The sequence below is a fragment of the Myotis daubentonii genome, chromosome 13, assembly GCF_963259705.1.
Source record: "Myotis daubentonii chromosome 13, mMyoDau2.1, whole genome shotgun sequence".
Lineage (NCBI taxonomy): Eukaryota > Metazoa > Chordata > Mammalia > Chiroptera > Vespertilionidae > Myotis > Myotis daubentonii.
This window is the reverse complement of record NC_081852.1, coordinates 36,781,270-36,798,811: the sequence shown is the minus strand read 5'-3', so window position 1 is coordinate 36,798,811 and position 17,542 is coordinate 36,781,270. Positions and strand designations below refer to the sequence as shown.

The 17,542-nt window shown below is 36.2% G+C and overlaps 1 protein-coding gene across 2 annotated transcripts in view; it reads right to left on the bottom strand.

The window, feature by feature from the left end:
* PTEN (phosphatase and tensin homolog) overlaps positions 1-16,626 on the bottom strand; it is an 87,649-nt gene extending 71,023 nt beyond the window's left edge. For both annotated transcript variants that reach the window (XM_059662730.1, XM_059662729.1), the window contains exon 1: positions 15,874-16,626. In XM_059662730.1, coding sequence (XP_059518713.1) covers positions 15,874-15,952 — 79 coding nt within the window. In that variant the 5' untranslated portion in view covers positions 15,953-16,626. The remainder of the gene's footprint in view (positions 1-15,873) is intronic.
* Positions 16,627-17,542: the final 916 nt, after the last annotated feature.

Here is a 17,542-nt window from a genome sequence, read left to right as displayed (position 1 = left end):
TCCCTCTCCCTTCCTCTCTGAAATCAATAAAAATGTATTTTAAAAAAGAAATCTACAACCTGTGATAAAGAGCTATAAAATATTGTTACCTTTTAATCCAACAATCCCACTCTATTATCCTCTAAAAAAACAAAGACAAAAGTAAACTATACAAAGATATTCACAACAATGCTGTTTATAAAAGAAAAAACATGAAGAGAATCCTAACACAGTGCCCTACGCAAAGCATAATACTAGTAGTTAGCCTGATGAACTATTACCCATATAGCTTTGAAAATAACAAGTACCCACTGACAAATGAAAGTCTGTGGGGGGAAAAGCTCACAGAACAGTAGGAAAATACTGATTACAAGTATGTAATTATGTGCATATGTACATTAACAAACAGGGAAAGATAATTTCCAAAAACAAACATTTGAAATAGGATTAACTTTTTTCTACTGAATTGTTTAAATTTAAGAATCATTTTGAAAGAATTTCAAACCAGATATAGTAAAATTACACCAAGTTAAAAAAAAAAATCTTTTTTAAAGGAACAATAATGGCACTCTGAACTTTAATTATTTAAATTGAAACAAATTAATCACTGAAAAATATCTTATGAAGTCACTGATAACGCTAGCAATACTCTATAATCCAAAGTGTAATTTTTTAGTGTATTAGCTGAGGCACTATTAGTCCCTTCAGTTAATTTAATCAATTTTTCTTGAGAGTAGTTGTTAATCCTGAAATATTCTGTCCACAACTCTGCAAGGATACATCTGAGAACTTCTAAATATTTAGGTTGCTCAACTAACTGGTTTTAACGAGTATACCAAACAATTACCTTCTTCCTAGGTCTCTGGATGAATATGATAAGAATGATTTCCTGTTTCAGAACTCTGTTGCTGTTAAAATACACACACACACACACACACACACACACACACATCCCTCTACCGTTTTGCTCCCACTAAAAAACATCTAAGATTGACTACCAATAACAAATCAAAAATATGGCTATAGCTTATATAACAACTACCAAAAAGATTATCGGCTCAACAACATGCATTAGACATACTTGTCAACCTTATATACTTGAACCAAGCCAAATACTAACTCTGATTTTCTACAGCAAAAATCAGAATAAGCATATGAAAGATTATGGAAGTTAAAATTATAATATTGGTCCAGCATTACTATAAAGAACATAAGGGGGTATCTTTTAACTCTAATCTTTATATTTAATGTTAGATTTATGTTACTACTGTAATATTCTATTATAAAAGCCATGCTTTTATTTATTTTACCAGAAGTGACTACCTAAAACACTAAATTTTAGCTAGAGATAAACAAAATGAAAAAACATTAACTTTCACAGAAAAAAAAAAAGACATTCAAACAGTTAAGAAACAGAAGCAGCTAAGGGATCTGTCACTAATCTGAGAACAAAGACCTAGTAATATTCAATGGCAAATTCATTCAATATTAGCAAAGTGCATTCTGAAAAAAGATTACAAGATTTCCAACTGTATCAATCTTTTAGACACAACCATGAACTAATTTTCTAATATTCAAAAACTACTGTAAACAAGGTACTAAGAAAACAAGGTTCTAATACAAAGGTGTCTCTGGCAAGTTGGCTTTCTTTTTCCAACTAAGCCAAAACTGCAAATTTTTTAAAATTTACTTCTAACAATCCAATTTGTGTTTCAAAGAAAGCCGTTAATTTGAACTACTTTATGGGGAAAAGCTCAAAATATGTATGTGTTACACAGCTTCCTTTTATATTGGCTTTAATATAAAATCAAGTCTCTTTATTCTGTACCTTAAGCCAAAAAATCATTTGGAAAGGACTTGCTTTCTTTTTTTTTTCCAATTGGCAAAAATAATTTCGCCTAAGTGCATGCAGTATTTTAATCTGGATAAGAACAATATGAACTAGAAATACTTGTGGATTTTAAAATATGAAGGCATACACAATGGCATTCATTACTATATTGGTGAAGTCAAATTACTGATTTTGTAACTGCCTTGTTCTAATATTGAAAATATGATTCATATTCTCACTGAAGGTATTTTTATCATTGTATCAACTTTATAATCACTTGAATAAGTGGTTATCAAAATATCTGAAATTACATATAACAAAACTCTAGTTAAAATTCCTGTTTTAAAATTTAATAATATGCAATTTTAAAATATAACAGATATGAGTTAGTCTATATTTCTTGGTTTAAAAAGATAAAACTCAATTTTAATCAGCCACCTATAACTGCTTATTTCTGAAGAGATACCATTTTAGTATGAATCCAATTCTTGTAATTGGGGGGGGGAAAGCACAATTACTAATAATGGCTGGTTGTGGAATCTTCATATTCAAAGGAGAACATACTAAAAATCTTAGAAAATAATTATGCTGAAATGTAAAAGAAAAAAAATTAAGCAGTCAACTTTTTCAACCAGTAAACAAACTTAAAAAACCACATTTAACATACAGAAAGACAAAAGTACTAACAGATGGGATGGATAGAAAACAAGGAAAAGAAGCTCTTTAACACCACACCCTTTATATACTATTAAGTAGATAGGTAAAGACTTTTAAACTTTTAATATTTAAATAAAAATCTCAGCTACATGTGTGCCTCTCTTAATGTAAGATATGTAATTTATGTACATATTATCCATCTATCCAAAAAGGTATCATTCTTTTCATGGCCTACAATTCAGGCCTAAACAAATGCTATAAACTGATGTTAGTAAAACAATCCACTTTGATCAGACATTAATTTCAAATTGGCAACGTGTTTCTGATACAAAAAATAGAGGCCCCAGAAATGAAGTTGCATTTGAAAACATAAATTCAAAATCATATCTAAACTGAAATATTATATCTGATCATATCAATCATGTGGTATGAAAACAAACTTCTCAATAAAAAAACAATGTTAACGATAAATAAAACAAAGTAGATTAATCAGACCTTATTATGCCTGATATGCAAGTTTAAAGACTTGGCAATACCAAGTGCCTGGGAGTAAAAAGAAATTAAGTTATAGAAACAAATTTTGTAGTGGCTCAAAATGCAACAGTAAAATTTTAAATGGGGAAACTCATTTACTAGCATACAGACAAAAACTGAGTTGTAGGAAAATAAAAAGAACCTGAACAATATTTAAAGCAAATCTTCAAGGAATACTTAAGCCAGTTGCCTGGTTAAGTTTTATAATAATAAATTCCTATATATAAAACTGTTAAGAAAACTAGTTTAAAACTATCATAGCCTTGTAACCCTTAATATCAAATTAAAATATGTTTCAACTTAAATATCAAAACAATCTTATAAAAGTAAATGAATAAAAGACAAACTTTCATTATATGATCATTAGTTCCCAACCAGTATCTTTGTATTTTAGTAGAAAAATGTAAAAAGCAGCATAACCACTGTTTCATTTTTGTAAAAGTTTAAAATTTTGACATTAGTCTTTAAAACTCATAATTAATAGACAATTCCAAAAATAGAAGTGTCAAAACCACTTATATCACTAGATTTTCCTAACTTTTCCCTATATATAAGTAACAGATGGCAAGCCTTAGTTCTTGGACACTGCACAATAATCACAATCTGTGTGACCTTTTCAGTATTAAAAAGAATCCAAAACAACCTTAATAATGAGCACCTTAGTTATTTTACAATATTACAAATAATCTTGATTACCTTGGACAAAACCTAGATATGCAAGATTGTACACTTTCAGTGACTAAATTATTTTTTATACAGATTTCCTACAACTAATCTATGAAAACTATTCAGATATTAGATTGCTTCTCGACTGTTCAAAAAACATATTTGCATGCACTCACCAAAATAAATATTTTTGCCTTCAGTGTTTAACATCAAGAAGGTATATACCACATCTAGATCAAAATTTCCTTGTTTAAAAATTGAAACAATTTTTCTTCATTTGGAAAATGTTACTCTAACAAGTAATTTTGTTTTAAAAAGAAAAGAATTTGTTTCTTCCTCAATATTTTTCATTCTAACTACATGAATTAATAAATTCACTGAGAATTATCATTTGCCTGGCCAGTGTGGCTCAGTGGTTGAGCATCTACCTATAAACCATCAGGTCATTGTTTGATTTGGGTCAAGCCCAGATTGCAGGCTTGATCCCCAGTAGGGGGCATGCAGGAGACAGCAGATCAATGATTCTCTCATCATTGATGTTTCTGTCTCATCTCCCTTTCCTTTCCTCTCTCTGAAATCAATAAAAACCTATTTTTTTAAAAAAAATTATCATTTAACTAATATAGTTAAAATTATTACCCTTTTTAAATTTTTTAATAGTACTGGACACAAACAGTACTGGACATAACATGCAATTTTTGACCACAAAAATTAATATTGATCATAAATGCAAATAGACAGCAAACCTTCATCAGTTAATATCACCAATTACTGAGGTAACTATGCAACTATAAATTATATCACTCAAAATATGCTCCAGGGAACAGTAACATCATGAGTCATACCCTTTTCTCTTTAAAGACAGAAAAGCAATAGATTATAACTACTTTAGTATAAAATGATGTGATATAGTTTATCCAAATAACTTCTATATCCACTTTAGTTCCAAATTTTATTTCATCTCACTTAAGTAAAATATGCTTAAATTTTAAATATGCAATAATTTCCCTATAAGTAAAGCTTCAAGGCTAACACTTCAGCTGTCTCTTTTTTTGTGTAGGATTTTTTTTTTTTCATGTAAGTTCTTTGGTGAATCTCTTCCCATCCCTCCCAGATTATGATTTTATGGATCAAAATCATGAAAATCTTTCTTAATATTTAGAAAGATATTGGCCCTCTGAAATCCACTCTGAAAAAAAAAAGAGAATAGCAAATATATCTATAGATATATATATATATCTATATATATATCTATATATATGATATAGATACACACACACACACGTATAATTAGCCAATGCTGGAAACAAGTTTAATGTATAACTACAGGGAAATAAATATTTTTGATGACTTCACCATTTAAAAATCATTACTTCAGGCAATTATGAGGTGCTTTGGAAGTTGTTCAAACACACATCCTTTAAGTTCACTAGGATACATTACATTTGAAAATAGATACAATTGAACATAACAAGAAGCTATGGAAGCATGAAGTTGCAGAGAAATAGTACAATGGGTAAATTTGTTTTAAATTCTCTTTAATTATGTTTTCATAAAAGAAATTTTAAGTACAGTAAGCAAATGGAGCTTTTTATTCATATGCTGGAATACCATAAGCTAATCATGTAGCTTGATATGAAAAAACTTAAAATATTTATCAGTATCTCTGAATATCTCTTGTAATTTCAAAAAGAATCATAACACTCAGTCAAAAACTTAAATTTCATAAGAATTTTTATAATAGGCCTTGACACTTTACTCTGCTTAGGCAAAATAAATTGTAAAATCAAGCAAACAAAAAAAAAAACAACATAGCAAACCATCTATTCCTAGAACACTTTCGTAATTATGTTTGTCTGCCCTAAAAACAAAACAAAGCAAAAATATTTTGAGAATCCACTAAGTTACTCCCTTGGCATCTTATCTGAACTATTCTAAGACTTTGTCCTGAACTTTTCCAAAAACTTCAGATTAATGCAAGTTTTTAATTTAGATAAAGCACTTTAACTCAACAGACTGAGAGAAAATTTAGGGTCTAGAAAAGAATGTAGCCCTAGATGGTTTGGCTCAGTGGATAGAGCGTCGGCCTGCGGACTGAAAGGTCCCAGGTTCGATTCCGGCCAAGGGCATGTACCTTGGTTGCGGGCACATCCCCAGTAGGAGGTGTGCAGGAGGCAGCTGATCGATGTTTCTAGCTCTCTATCCCTCTCCCTTCCTCTCTGTAAAAAAATCAATAAAATATATTTTTTTTTAAAAAGAAAAGAATGTAGTACATGCATCAGCGAGTCTTCGAGTCAACCTTACTTTCTTTATCTGGAAAGAGATGAGAAGCTTTTATAACTTGTCAAATTTTGGCATTTTACATCAATGATTTAATTTCACTATATCTGACTGTAACAAAAGCAGCTTTAGAATAAAGGAAAGTTTAAGTTTAAAGAATGCATTAAACAATAACAAAAAACAAGTATACTAGGAGCAAAACGACAACTACATAATTAAAGAAAACAAGTAAAGGATTACTTTAAAAACTACTGGCAATATAAAAGAAGTTAATGCTTTTTTTAAGTGAAGCATACCCATCTTGTTAGAGCAGTTCTATGAAGCATCCTTACAGTGCATTACACTTATACATGTTTATGGAAAATATCTTCAGCCTTTTTTCTAACAGAATTTGTAAGAAACAATTTCACAATCAGCCTAATAACACATGAGCCTTCTTCAAATAAATCCTTTTTTATTAGCAGAGATATCTTTTGTGGACAAAGTTCTTATTATAAAGAATACTGGTCTAGCAGCAGTCAGAAAACCTAGATAGTAAAAGCCTAACTCCATCAATTATTATCAATTTGACCTTAAATACCACAACCTAAGGGCAAAGACACTTTTATTGAATATTATATTTCTTATATACCAGACACTTTATACCTTTAAACCAGGGTTTCTCAACCACAGCAGTATTGGCAATTTGGGCCAGATAAAATTCTTTGTTGTGGGAGAGACTGTTCTGTGCATTGTAAGATGTTGAGTAGCATCCCTGGCCTCTACCCACTGATGCCAATAGCATCTGGCTCCCCTGATCCCACCCCACCACCCGCACACACACACACCTCCCAGCTATGGCCACCAAAAATGTCTGGACATTGACAAATGCCCAGACAAGGTGGAAGGGGGTGATCACCCCTAGTTTCCAATTTCTGAAAATATCTATTCTACACTTCCAATAAGCCTAGAAATCCACCCCACATACTAAGGATTTTTACCACAATCTTTAGAGACCTGGAAACTAGGGTTCAGTAAGGCTTAGTGTATCTTTTAATACACAACTGATAAAGTGATTAAGCAAGGATTCAAGCTAGACTTTAGGTCCGACTGATTCCCAAATCTATTCTTCCACCCCACTATACTGCCTTTCTAAGCACATTGCCTCATCTACAAAATCAGGATAATATTTATCATGCTGAACTAGGGGTTAGAGATTTAAAGAGATAATATATGTGTAAATTCTATTAACCTAAAGGAAGTAACACATCAAGGATTTGGTTAACAGATCATCATGAAATACAGTGGTTCACAAAGTGTGATCCCGGCCACCAGCATCAGCATCACTTGTGAACTTGTTAGAGATAAATTCTCAGGCCCCAACCCAGACCTAATAAATCACAAACTCTGGAGGTGGCACAAGTAATCTATGGTTTAACAAGCCCTCCAGGTTATTCTGATACTCCTAAAGTTTGAGAACTACAGATGTAACAGAATCAGAAAAGTACTGAACCAAGTGCCCCAAAACGCTGCATCCTTCTTTGCACTCAATCTTCTACCAACTTTTAACAAATTACTGATTCTACTAGAGCTACAATTCCTATACTATAAAAGAAAAGAGGAAAGAAAGTAATGCTTACCCTATTTCTGAGGTTGCCTCTTTTTTCCTTTGCCAAATCAAACAAGCTGATAACCAGCTTCTAAGAAAAGGCATAAGTTGTCCTGGCCAGGTAGCTCAGTTGTTTAAAGCATCATCTAGATATGCCAAGGTTGCAGGTTTGATCCCCAGTCAGGGGACATACAAGAGTCAACCAATGGATGCTTGAATGAGTAAAACAACAAATTGATGTCTTTCTCTCAATCTACCCAAATAAATAAATACATACATACATAGATACATACAACATACATAAATAGGCTTTGTTGATTTTAAAAAAAACCCTAAACAAATATAAGACAGGGTACATGCTAGCTAATTCTGTTATATCAATTAAAAAGAAAAATATCCGCCCAGCTGGTGTGGTTCAGTGGATTGAGTGTCGTCCCATGGACCAAGAGGTCCCAGGTTCGATTCCCAGTCAGGGCACGTGTCCAGGTTGTGGACTTAATCCCCAGTAGGGGGCATGCAGGAGGCAGCCAATGGATGTGTCTCTGTCATCCATGTTTCTCTCTCTCTCGCCCTCTCTATCTAAAAATCAATAAAAACATATTAAAAAAAGAAAAAGATTCTTCTGGCTCAGATCCTCATTTTTCATGTTTCTAAATAATTAAATAGCCCTAACCGGTTTGGCTCAGTGGATAGAGTGTCGGCCTGTGGACGGAAAGGTCCCAAGTTCGATTCTGGTCAAGGGCGTGTACCTTGGTTGCGGTCACATCCCCAGTAGGGGGTGTGCAGGAGGCAGCTGATCGATGTTTCTCACTCATCGAAGTTTCTAACTCTCTATCCCAATCCCTTCCTCTCTGTGAATAATCAATAAAATATATATTTTTTTAAAATAATAATTAAATAAAAATGTTAAATTTCATAACAGATAAATTAAGCCTGGCAAAGCACTGTTTTCACTTTACTAAAACAAACAACAACAACCAAAAAAAAAAAAAAGCAAAGCCCAGGAAAGACTGAGTAATTTATAAATATGCATTTGAAAAATAAATACCTAAAAATCCAGCTCAGTAATATCCCCCAAATTTCATTTAAAAGTAGAAAAAGTTTTCAGTTCTATTTAATCTCCAATCAGTTCAGAGTAATTAGAACACTCAAAGATTCTCATTTATTCATGAGAACAAAATCATTTTAAATAGAAAAAAATTGCATACATTTTAAAGCAGTTGTTTGCATCTTTGAGTATGCATGCTATATTTATAAATAATTTTAAGAATACATCTGGCCGAAACCGGTTTGGCTCAGTGGATAGAGCGTCGGCCTGCGGACTGAAAGGTCCCGGGTTCGATTCCGGTCAAGGGCACGTACCTGGGTTGCAGGCACATCCCCAGTAGATGTGCAGGAGGCAGCTGATCGATGTTTCTCTCTCATCGATGTTTCTAACTCTCTATCCCTCTCCCTTCCTCTCTGTAAAAAATCAATAAAATATATTTTTTTTAAAAAAGAATACATCTGATTTGAATACTTAATTCAAATCACAATGCATTTCCTAAAATCTTAAATAATTGCATCTTTAAAAGATCAGAAATATTAAACATATAAAAATAGCAGAATGAGAGAACCTTATTGTATTTTAGCCTGAAATTTTACAAAAATCAATAAAGTTCAAAACTATTCTGAAGGGCTTTCAAAATACTAAATCAACTTTAAGTTTTGGATGGTGATTTAAAGCAAAACATCAGTCCATGTAGCATTAAAGAGAGACACAAAGTGAGAAAGTGTTTTAGACAACTCAATTTTCCTATAAGATGTCAAAATGCACAGTTCAATTCTACAACCTAGATTTGGACCAAAATATAGCTAGTTTTTACAACACATAAAATGTTAAAAATCACATAATCAGCCGAAACCGGTTTGGCTCAGTGGATAGAGCGTCGGCCTGCGGACTGAAAGGTCCCAGGTTCGATTCCGGTCAAGGGCATGTACCTTGGTTGCGGGCACATCCCTAGTAGGAGGTGTGCAGGAGGCAGCTGATTGATGTTTCTCTCTCATTGATGTTTCTAACTCTCTATCTCTTTCCCTTCCTCTCTGTAAAAAATCAATAAAATATATTTAAAAAAAAAAAAAAATCACATAATCAGATAGTTAAATATATAATTAAATTAGTCAGGGCACCAATCATTTTGCAATGCCAAACAAATAAGCAAAATAACCCTGATAATCAAGTGCTTCATATTGAGGTACTGTGATACAGCTGAGAGACCAGAATAGGCAAAGGGGAGAAAAAATTATTTTTATGGATACGTAATAGTCTTTACTAGGCAGATCTCAAGCTTATTCAATCTTCTCCATACCTGGTAAGAATAAATGAAGGAAAAAAATGCTTTAGCTCTTTCTTCCAATTTCTGGGGCCTAAAATTATATTGAGAATCTTGACTAAATGTGAAAATGGGACACAATAATACAATAGTTTAAAACTAAATTTAAATTCCTATGCTGTATTAATGCACTGCCAGATTAAGTGTAAACTGTATTGTAATAAATGTAACTGGCATTCAAAGTTGCAGAACTCCCCCAAAATCTGAACTTAAAAAGAAATGCTAAGAAATATACCTTTTCTGATAAACAGTTTAGATAACTCTTGTATCATATGTTTTCCTTCATTTGAGGCAGAGATTACTCTTTGTGAATAAAAATATACTTTAACTGATCTTCTTTTACACTAAAAAAAATTTAATGTCATAACATTTTTATCCTAAAACTTCCACTTTAGTGTGCCAGCAAATACTTTTTGATTAGCATAATTAAGTTGTTTGGTCAACAGTATGAGTAAGCAGAGATTTATATTCTATTTATGATGAAACAGCAAAATTACAGACATGTTACATATATATACACATATATTCAAAGCTCCTAAAGGAATATTCCCTATTTTAAAAAGTACTCAGAGCTTGAATCAATTAATATTCTAACATATCCCAAACAGAAGAAATTCAGTTATGATCACTGCTCCTCCCATTAGTGAAAATACAAATAATTTCTAATATATGGATAATGTGAAATTATAATTTTGAAGAAAAGCAGATATCAATTAAGTACTTACAATGTGGCCGGTACAATGCTAAGTGAATGACTTGCATTATCTCATTTATTACTGAAGAAAAACTTTATGTGACTAGCTACCATCATCCCTATTTTACAAATTAAGAGGCTGAAGTAACCTACTCAAAGTCATCCAGACACTAAGGGACAGAGACAGGATTCCAACACAAGGCAGGCTGGCTCCAGAGTTTATACTGCCACCGTAAAATCTAAAATGAAACAATGTACACATAACGTGTAAATAAAACCACTACTCTATGTTTTAATGTAATTTAAAATAGATTTAACCTTATTTGAAAATTCTAAAACAATATCTACCAAGGTAATCTCTTCTTTAAAGAGAAAATAAGTTTTTAAGAAATATTATGGTAATTTGTTAACTGTATTTATTTACCTGTATATACAGAATATTCACACACTTAAAAATTAGATACACTGTCCATATAGATTCACTCTTCATATTTTTGGACAGTGAATCTAACTTGTAAGTGTTTAAAAATTCTGTGTACAAGTTAAGTATTTATTCTTTTGCTGACAGGTTCAGCCATCTGTCAATATTCTCAACACCAAGTGTAATCCTAGTAATCTGAAGATACCCACCCATCTCTTAACTGCCAACTATTGCAAATGAAAAGTATCTGCCTTAACTATACTGGAATTAAGACTTCCCATCCAAAATTATTTCACCCCCTAAATTATGTTTATTCTTTTTATGTTAATATTTTTCCAACAACCTTATTTTTATTCTTGTGCAAATTATATTAAAAGAACCAACTTGCTAATATCTGTAACCAATGAAAAATTTTCAAAAAAGTTGGGGATAAACAGTCAAATCCAATACACGAATTTCACCTTTCCTGACAAATCAAAGCATTTTACATTAGTAAGTGCATATATTCAATACTTCCAAAGAGACTTATAATTCACAAACCAAAATACTTTTGACCATCTAGCAAAGAAGGCATGTGGCTGCATATGGCTTATATGAAAGAATTATAATATCAATTTACTCAATAAATCCTTACCAACTTAAGTCTAACCTCAACATTACTGATATCCTTGATAGCAATTGCACTAATTTCAAAACTAACAGATAAAAAGCAACTGTAAAACAGAACTAGGTATTTACTAAAATCATTACTGACCCCAATCTCACAAGGTGATACAAATGTCTTAAATCACTATCCTTAGAACAAATCCTAACACCTCCCTTAATGAATTCAGTCCACAAAAGAATTCTATGACTATACTTAAAATCAAGTTTATCTAAGAAGGGGGTTGGGGGAAGAGAAAGAATAAGAATGAGGGTTCTATGAAATAGAAAAATTCAGAACTAATGGAGTCTTAAAAAAACAAACAAACATGATACCAAATAAATTTCTTATACTACATTAATAACATATATTCTGGAAGCTAAATCCTTATAGTACAGCCAAGACCTAATATTTCAAATAAGTAAAAAACTGATATATGCATACACACTTCTAAATCTCTCTTTACAAACTCCAATTTCACATATAATATTAATATAAAAACATTTCCCATACTTTTGTCTTACTAAAAAGGCTGAGGTAAAAATTTAAAAATAGAATGTTTACTGAGTGTCAATTAACGTTAAAACTTTGTGAATTGATTTTCCCATAATAAATACTCCTCCATCAAAAGTCACTGAAGTGATTACTTCTTAAGGGCCTTAAAAATTACTTAAAAATATTAAGCTGTCACCAAATGAAAAACAGCAAATGGGGCAAATCTCAAAATAAGAACCCTTGAAAGAAAGAATTGAAGACTTCACTTCCAAAAAGCAAGGAATCTTGCAACATTAAGAGGTTAGTACATTATGTGTGGTTATTAGGAAAAAGTAGGTAAATTGCTCCACACAAAAAATTAAAATAACATCCCCAGCTACCATTCTCATGTTAAAATTCTTAAAGGTAATACACACAAATGCATCTTTCTCTATTATCTTTGGAAAAGTGAATTTAAAATTAAGGTGGTTATATCTCATCATATTTTATCATAGTATTCCTTTAGCATTTTAGTATATCATAAACAATGTTAAGCTGCATTGATGACAACTACTGTGCAAATATTTACAGTAGACAGCAATAAAATTCCTTTTTCCTTATATTGAATCATATAAACTGTAAGTTACTCAATCCTTTGAGATGCACTTTATTCTTAAATAAACTATATAAAATAAAGTTTGTCAATTATCGCATAGCAATTAGGTGGCCCACTTACGTTGTTTAGGAAAGAAATACAACTTGATACATAACAGTGTAAAATTAAAGTTGTGAGTGGAATCTTTAAAAAAAAACTTCACAATACGGTCATTTTAGTAATCACTAATCTTAAGAGAGAATACAGCTAATTTCAATAGCTACTGTACTTTCTACAAGTTAAAAATATTTCCTATGAAGGTTACTATTTGAAAAGACACAAACTTATCAAACAATGAAAATACCAGAAGCCTCAAGTTTTCATGAAATCTAAAGACATTAAATAGTTTATAGACTCATGTTCAGCACTACTTTCCAGACTAACATTAAGAATAAAACCCTGCCAACAAATTATTTTAGAATAATTCAATTTAGCAAAAGTCTTTTACAATTATGGTCTTCAATTTTTCTTTGAGAAATCACTTCATTGTTAATCTTTATCAACTAAAATACTCCAATTGCTACTTTCATAAAAGAATTTAACTTTCAACAGGCTAGCTGTTGAAACAGATCCTACAATCTGCCAGAGAAAAGCTTCAATGGCCATTTTAATTCCACGCCCCCCCCCACCCCCAATAAACACAAAACACTAAAGTGAAACCAAGCAAACCAAAGTTTTTGTATATCAAAATTATTGGAAGTGGAACTATCAAAAAAAAGCCCTTCACTGACTTTTTCCTAAGTAATTTTTTTCATATCATCATTTGGCTCAATAAAACCACAACTCTAGCAATTAAATATTAGTCATTTGATGCAATATTTGATACTGCTTTCTATGCATTCCAGAACTAAATATGCAGTTTTAGAGAAAGTTTTAGAGAAAATTTCACACATATAGGCACACATGCTCTGAAATGAAAGGAGAAATAGCCAACCACCTCACCACTCACATATAAACACCGGGTAGAATAATTTTAGTTTTATAATCCTAATAATTTTAAATCAAATAGGTAAAGTATAAATAGCATAAACGAACTTTGTGTACCAAAAGGCATTCTAGAAGTTTTTTTGAATGGGCTTTTTTAAAAAGTTAAACAAACATTTAATTAATTTGTTCTTATACATCTAGATGACTGTCAAAGACACGCATTTGAAATGTTACAAATCAGAAGAGTTTTCCAACAACTAATTATTTCTAGGCAAGTGGGTCAAATTCAGCCTTAATGAAGTTCTTCAATTAATGCAACCTCCAAAATTTCCAATTATCTTTTCAATATTATTTTTAACTTAGAAAACTTAACATTTTGAGTGTTGTAGTGCTATTTTTTCAAGAACTTTCATCATTTCAAAACAAAACTTGGGCAAAATTAGCTGTGCACATTTATGTGAAACTACATATCCAAAGGAATATAACTTCTTCAAATATAAAATGTTTTCTTTAAAAAAAAAAAAACCTTCCCCATAATATTTAGCAGGACATATACACATTAGTGTCATTCTACCTTAAAGCAAAATGTTTACTGACATTTGCTAAAATCATTTTTACTAAGAATACTCTATTAGCACGTAAGCAATTACATAATTTTAACTAACTACTGTCTACTGCTACAATTCACACCACCAAATTTTTGGCCTTAATCGAATGTTTCAGTCACCTCAAACCAATAACTTAATTCTGTTTCCTCATGCCTTATACACTGGCCTATCACTAACTCTCAATCCCTGTGATACTTTCTATTCTAAAAAAAAAAAAAAAAAAAAGGAGGGGCTCTATCCCCATCCTTGATCAAAACCAGTTTATTATATCTGAAACTGCAAAGATTACTGCCTTTTGATAACCATTATTGTTCTAAGCACAAAGGCTTAACTTTTAGACAAAACTATACACTACACCGTTAAAATTTCTTGGGTTTCTGTGTTATTCAACAAGCTGACTCAGTAAATTTAACACTGAAAAAAGCTAACATCTGAAGCTGGAGAAATCCACTCTCACCAGCATTTCTGGTTATTAGCTGGTAAATTATACTTGACATCCTACACGAGTCAGGGTAAATTTAAGGGATTCAGAAAGATGTCAGAGGGCCTGAAACCTAAATAAGGTTGAGTAGCAATTCTGGCATCACCATACTTAAATTTCAAGTGAGAACTTAAGTTTAATCTTTGCAATCACCATTTGCTACACACAATCCCTTGAACCTACACATTATTATCTGGGATCAAAAACCACTCAATCTCCATTCTATTAGGTGTAACAAGAGCACTGAATATAAAATGCTACTTGAACTGCAAATTTCATGCTCTATCCTACATCACCCCATCAGGAGAGAAAAGGCAAATTTAACAAAGATCTAGGAAGAGCACCTTATGAGGTACATTATGGCACTATTCACCTCAAAGGACAAAACTTCTACACGCAGGTCAAAGTTGCCATTAACTTAGCTTACACATGCAAACCCCACTTTTGCCCTCCCAGGAGCACCATATAGACTGCAAATGATTCTGCTTCTAAAATTATGCAAATCAGCTCACATTTTTGTCAAAAGAATCTATCAAGGCAACCCAGGAAACTAAGCACAATCACTGCAAGATTCTGATGCAATATGCGTACGTGCAACACTAATTTTCATCTTAATCTGGTCTGATACCCTTGATCTGGGGCCTCCAGCCAAGATTTAATCGAAACATGCTCGACCTCAAAGCGCCTACTTTTCTGTTCATTTCGTGGACCGGCTCCCCAAGCTCCCTCCTCCCTAAGAGCGCACTGTATTCTGCATTAACGGACAATAGCCTTTCGGGAAGAGACCCCGTAGATATATAGACCAAGAAACCAACCGGTGCCTTGACACTTGCAACCAGGCAAGCGTCCCGTCTAGCCGAACACATCCCCAGGTTGAATGCATTCAAAAGAGGCACACTATATATATATATATACACATTTAAAAAAAATCTAGAAATTCGACCGGGGTTCAATGCAATAGTCACCCAAACTATGGCAATGTCTCGCCTCCGTCTACTCCCACGTTCTGAAAGGGAGAGAGGGTGACAGAAAGGCACAGGGGAGCCGCCGCAGAAATGGATACAGGTCAAGTCTAAGTCGAATCCATCCTCTTGGTATCTCCTTTTGTTTCTGCTAACGATCTCCTTGATGATGGCTGTCATGTCTGGGAGCCGGTGGCTGAAGAAGAAGGAGGAGAGAGACGGCAGGAGCGGCTGGTGGCGAGGCTTCTTCTGCAGGATGGAAATGGCTTTGGACCTGGCGGCCGCGGAGGCCCCTCGCTCGGCGGCCGCGGGGCTCTGGACCGCAGCCGGGTAATGGCTGCTGCGGCGGCCGCCGGATGGTTGCAGCGGCGGCGGGGCCTGCTTGTCTTCAGCGGCCAGAGGCCTGGCCGCGGCGGCCGCGGAATGGGGAGAAGACGAACAGTCCTCGGCGCGGCTGCCTCCGCCGGCGGCCTCGGGAGCCCGGGCCGGGGGGGGAGCGGCGGCGGCGGAGGGGAGGCTCAGCACCGGCCCGGGCCCCTGGCTGTGCCGCCGCCGCCGCCGTGTTGGAGGCAGGAGAAGGGGAGAGACCAACTCTCCGGCGTTCCCAGCCCTGGAAATGGTGACGGGCGGCTCCGACCCGCTCCCCGGAGCTGCCGCCGCCGCGGCCGCCGCCGCCGCCTCTGCCCCCCGCTCCAGGAGCGGGAGGTGCCGCCGCGCCTCTGCCGGCTCCCGCCCGAGCCCGCGGCTTCCACCGTCCCTCGCCGAAGCCCAGGAAGAGGCTGCCGCACGGTTAGAAGCGAAGACGGAGAGGAGGCGACGGACGCCGCCGCTGCCGCCGCCGCCGGCCGGCCGGCTCGCCGAGGGCGCTGCCCCCGCGGCTGCTCACGGGCGCTGAGAGGGGCTCTGGGCCGCGGCCGCCGCCGTCTCTCATCTCCTTCGCCTGCGCCCGGCCTCGCCTCTCAGCGGCTCAACTCTCAAACTTCCATCATGGCTGCAGCTTCCGAGAGGGGAGAGCCGAGCGCCGTCGCGCGCCGCGCCGCGCGTGTATCCTGCCGCGGCGCACAAAGAGTCCCGCCACATCACCGCCCGCCGCGGGCCCGCCCCCTCCGCCGCCGCGCCGGGAGCCCGAGCGCCTCGGGAGCCCAGGGGGAGGGAGGGAAGGAGGGGGGAGGACGGGCAGCGCCGGGGGAGGGAAGAACGGGGGCACCGCGGGGTGGTGGGAGGGGGCAGCCCCGGGTGCGAACGCCCAGCCGGCAGGCGCCACTGAGCATGCCCAGCGTGGCCGCCCGGGGCTCGCTCGGGCTGGCTCCGAGGCGCCCGCCAGCAGCGAGGTGCACTTGCCGCGGCTGCTTCTGCAGCCACGCAGGGCGTGGGGGACAAGCTGAGCCTCGGCCTGCGCCCAGAAACCCGGCCGGACGCGGGCAGGCGGTGGCGGGGCGCTGAAGGTGAAAGCCGGGGCGGGTGCGTGGAGTGATGTCACTGACTCGGGTGGGAAGTTACCTGCGCGCAGGTGCACTGGGACGGTGGCGGCCCTGGGCATGGGACCGGGACGTGCCGGGACGGCCCCTGCAGCGGGGACACCCCTCCCCCTGCCTCCGCGTCTGATCTCCCCGGCACGGCCCGCGGGCTGGCTCTGGCACCGCTGTGGGATCACAGTCCGCAGAGATTTGAATCCGGCAGCCTTTGCCCAAAAACGCCCCCTCCCGCTCCGTGTCCTCCAGGTGTCAGTCTGAGCACAAAGCACAACCCCCTATTGTGTCTCCAGGGCGT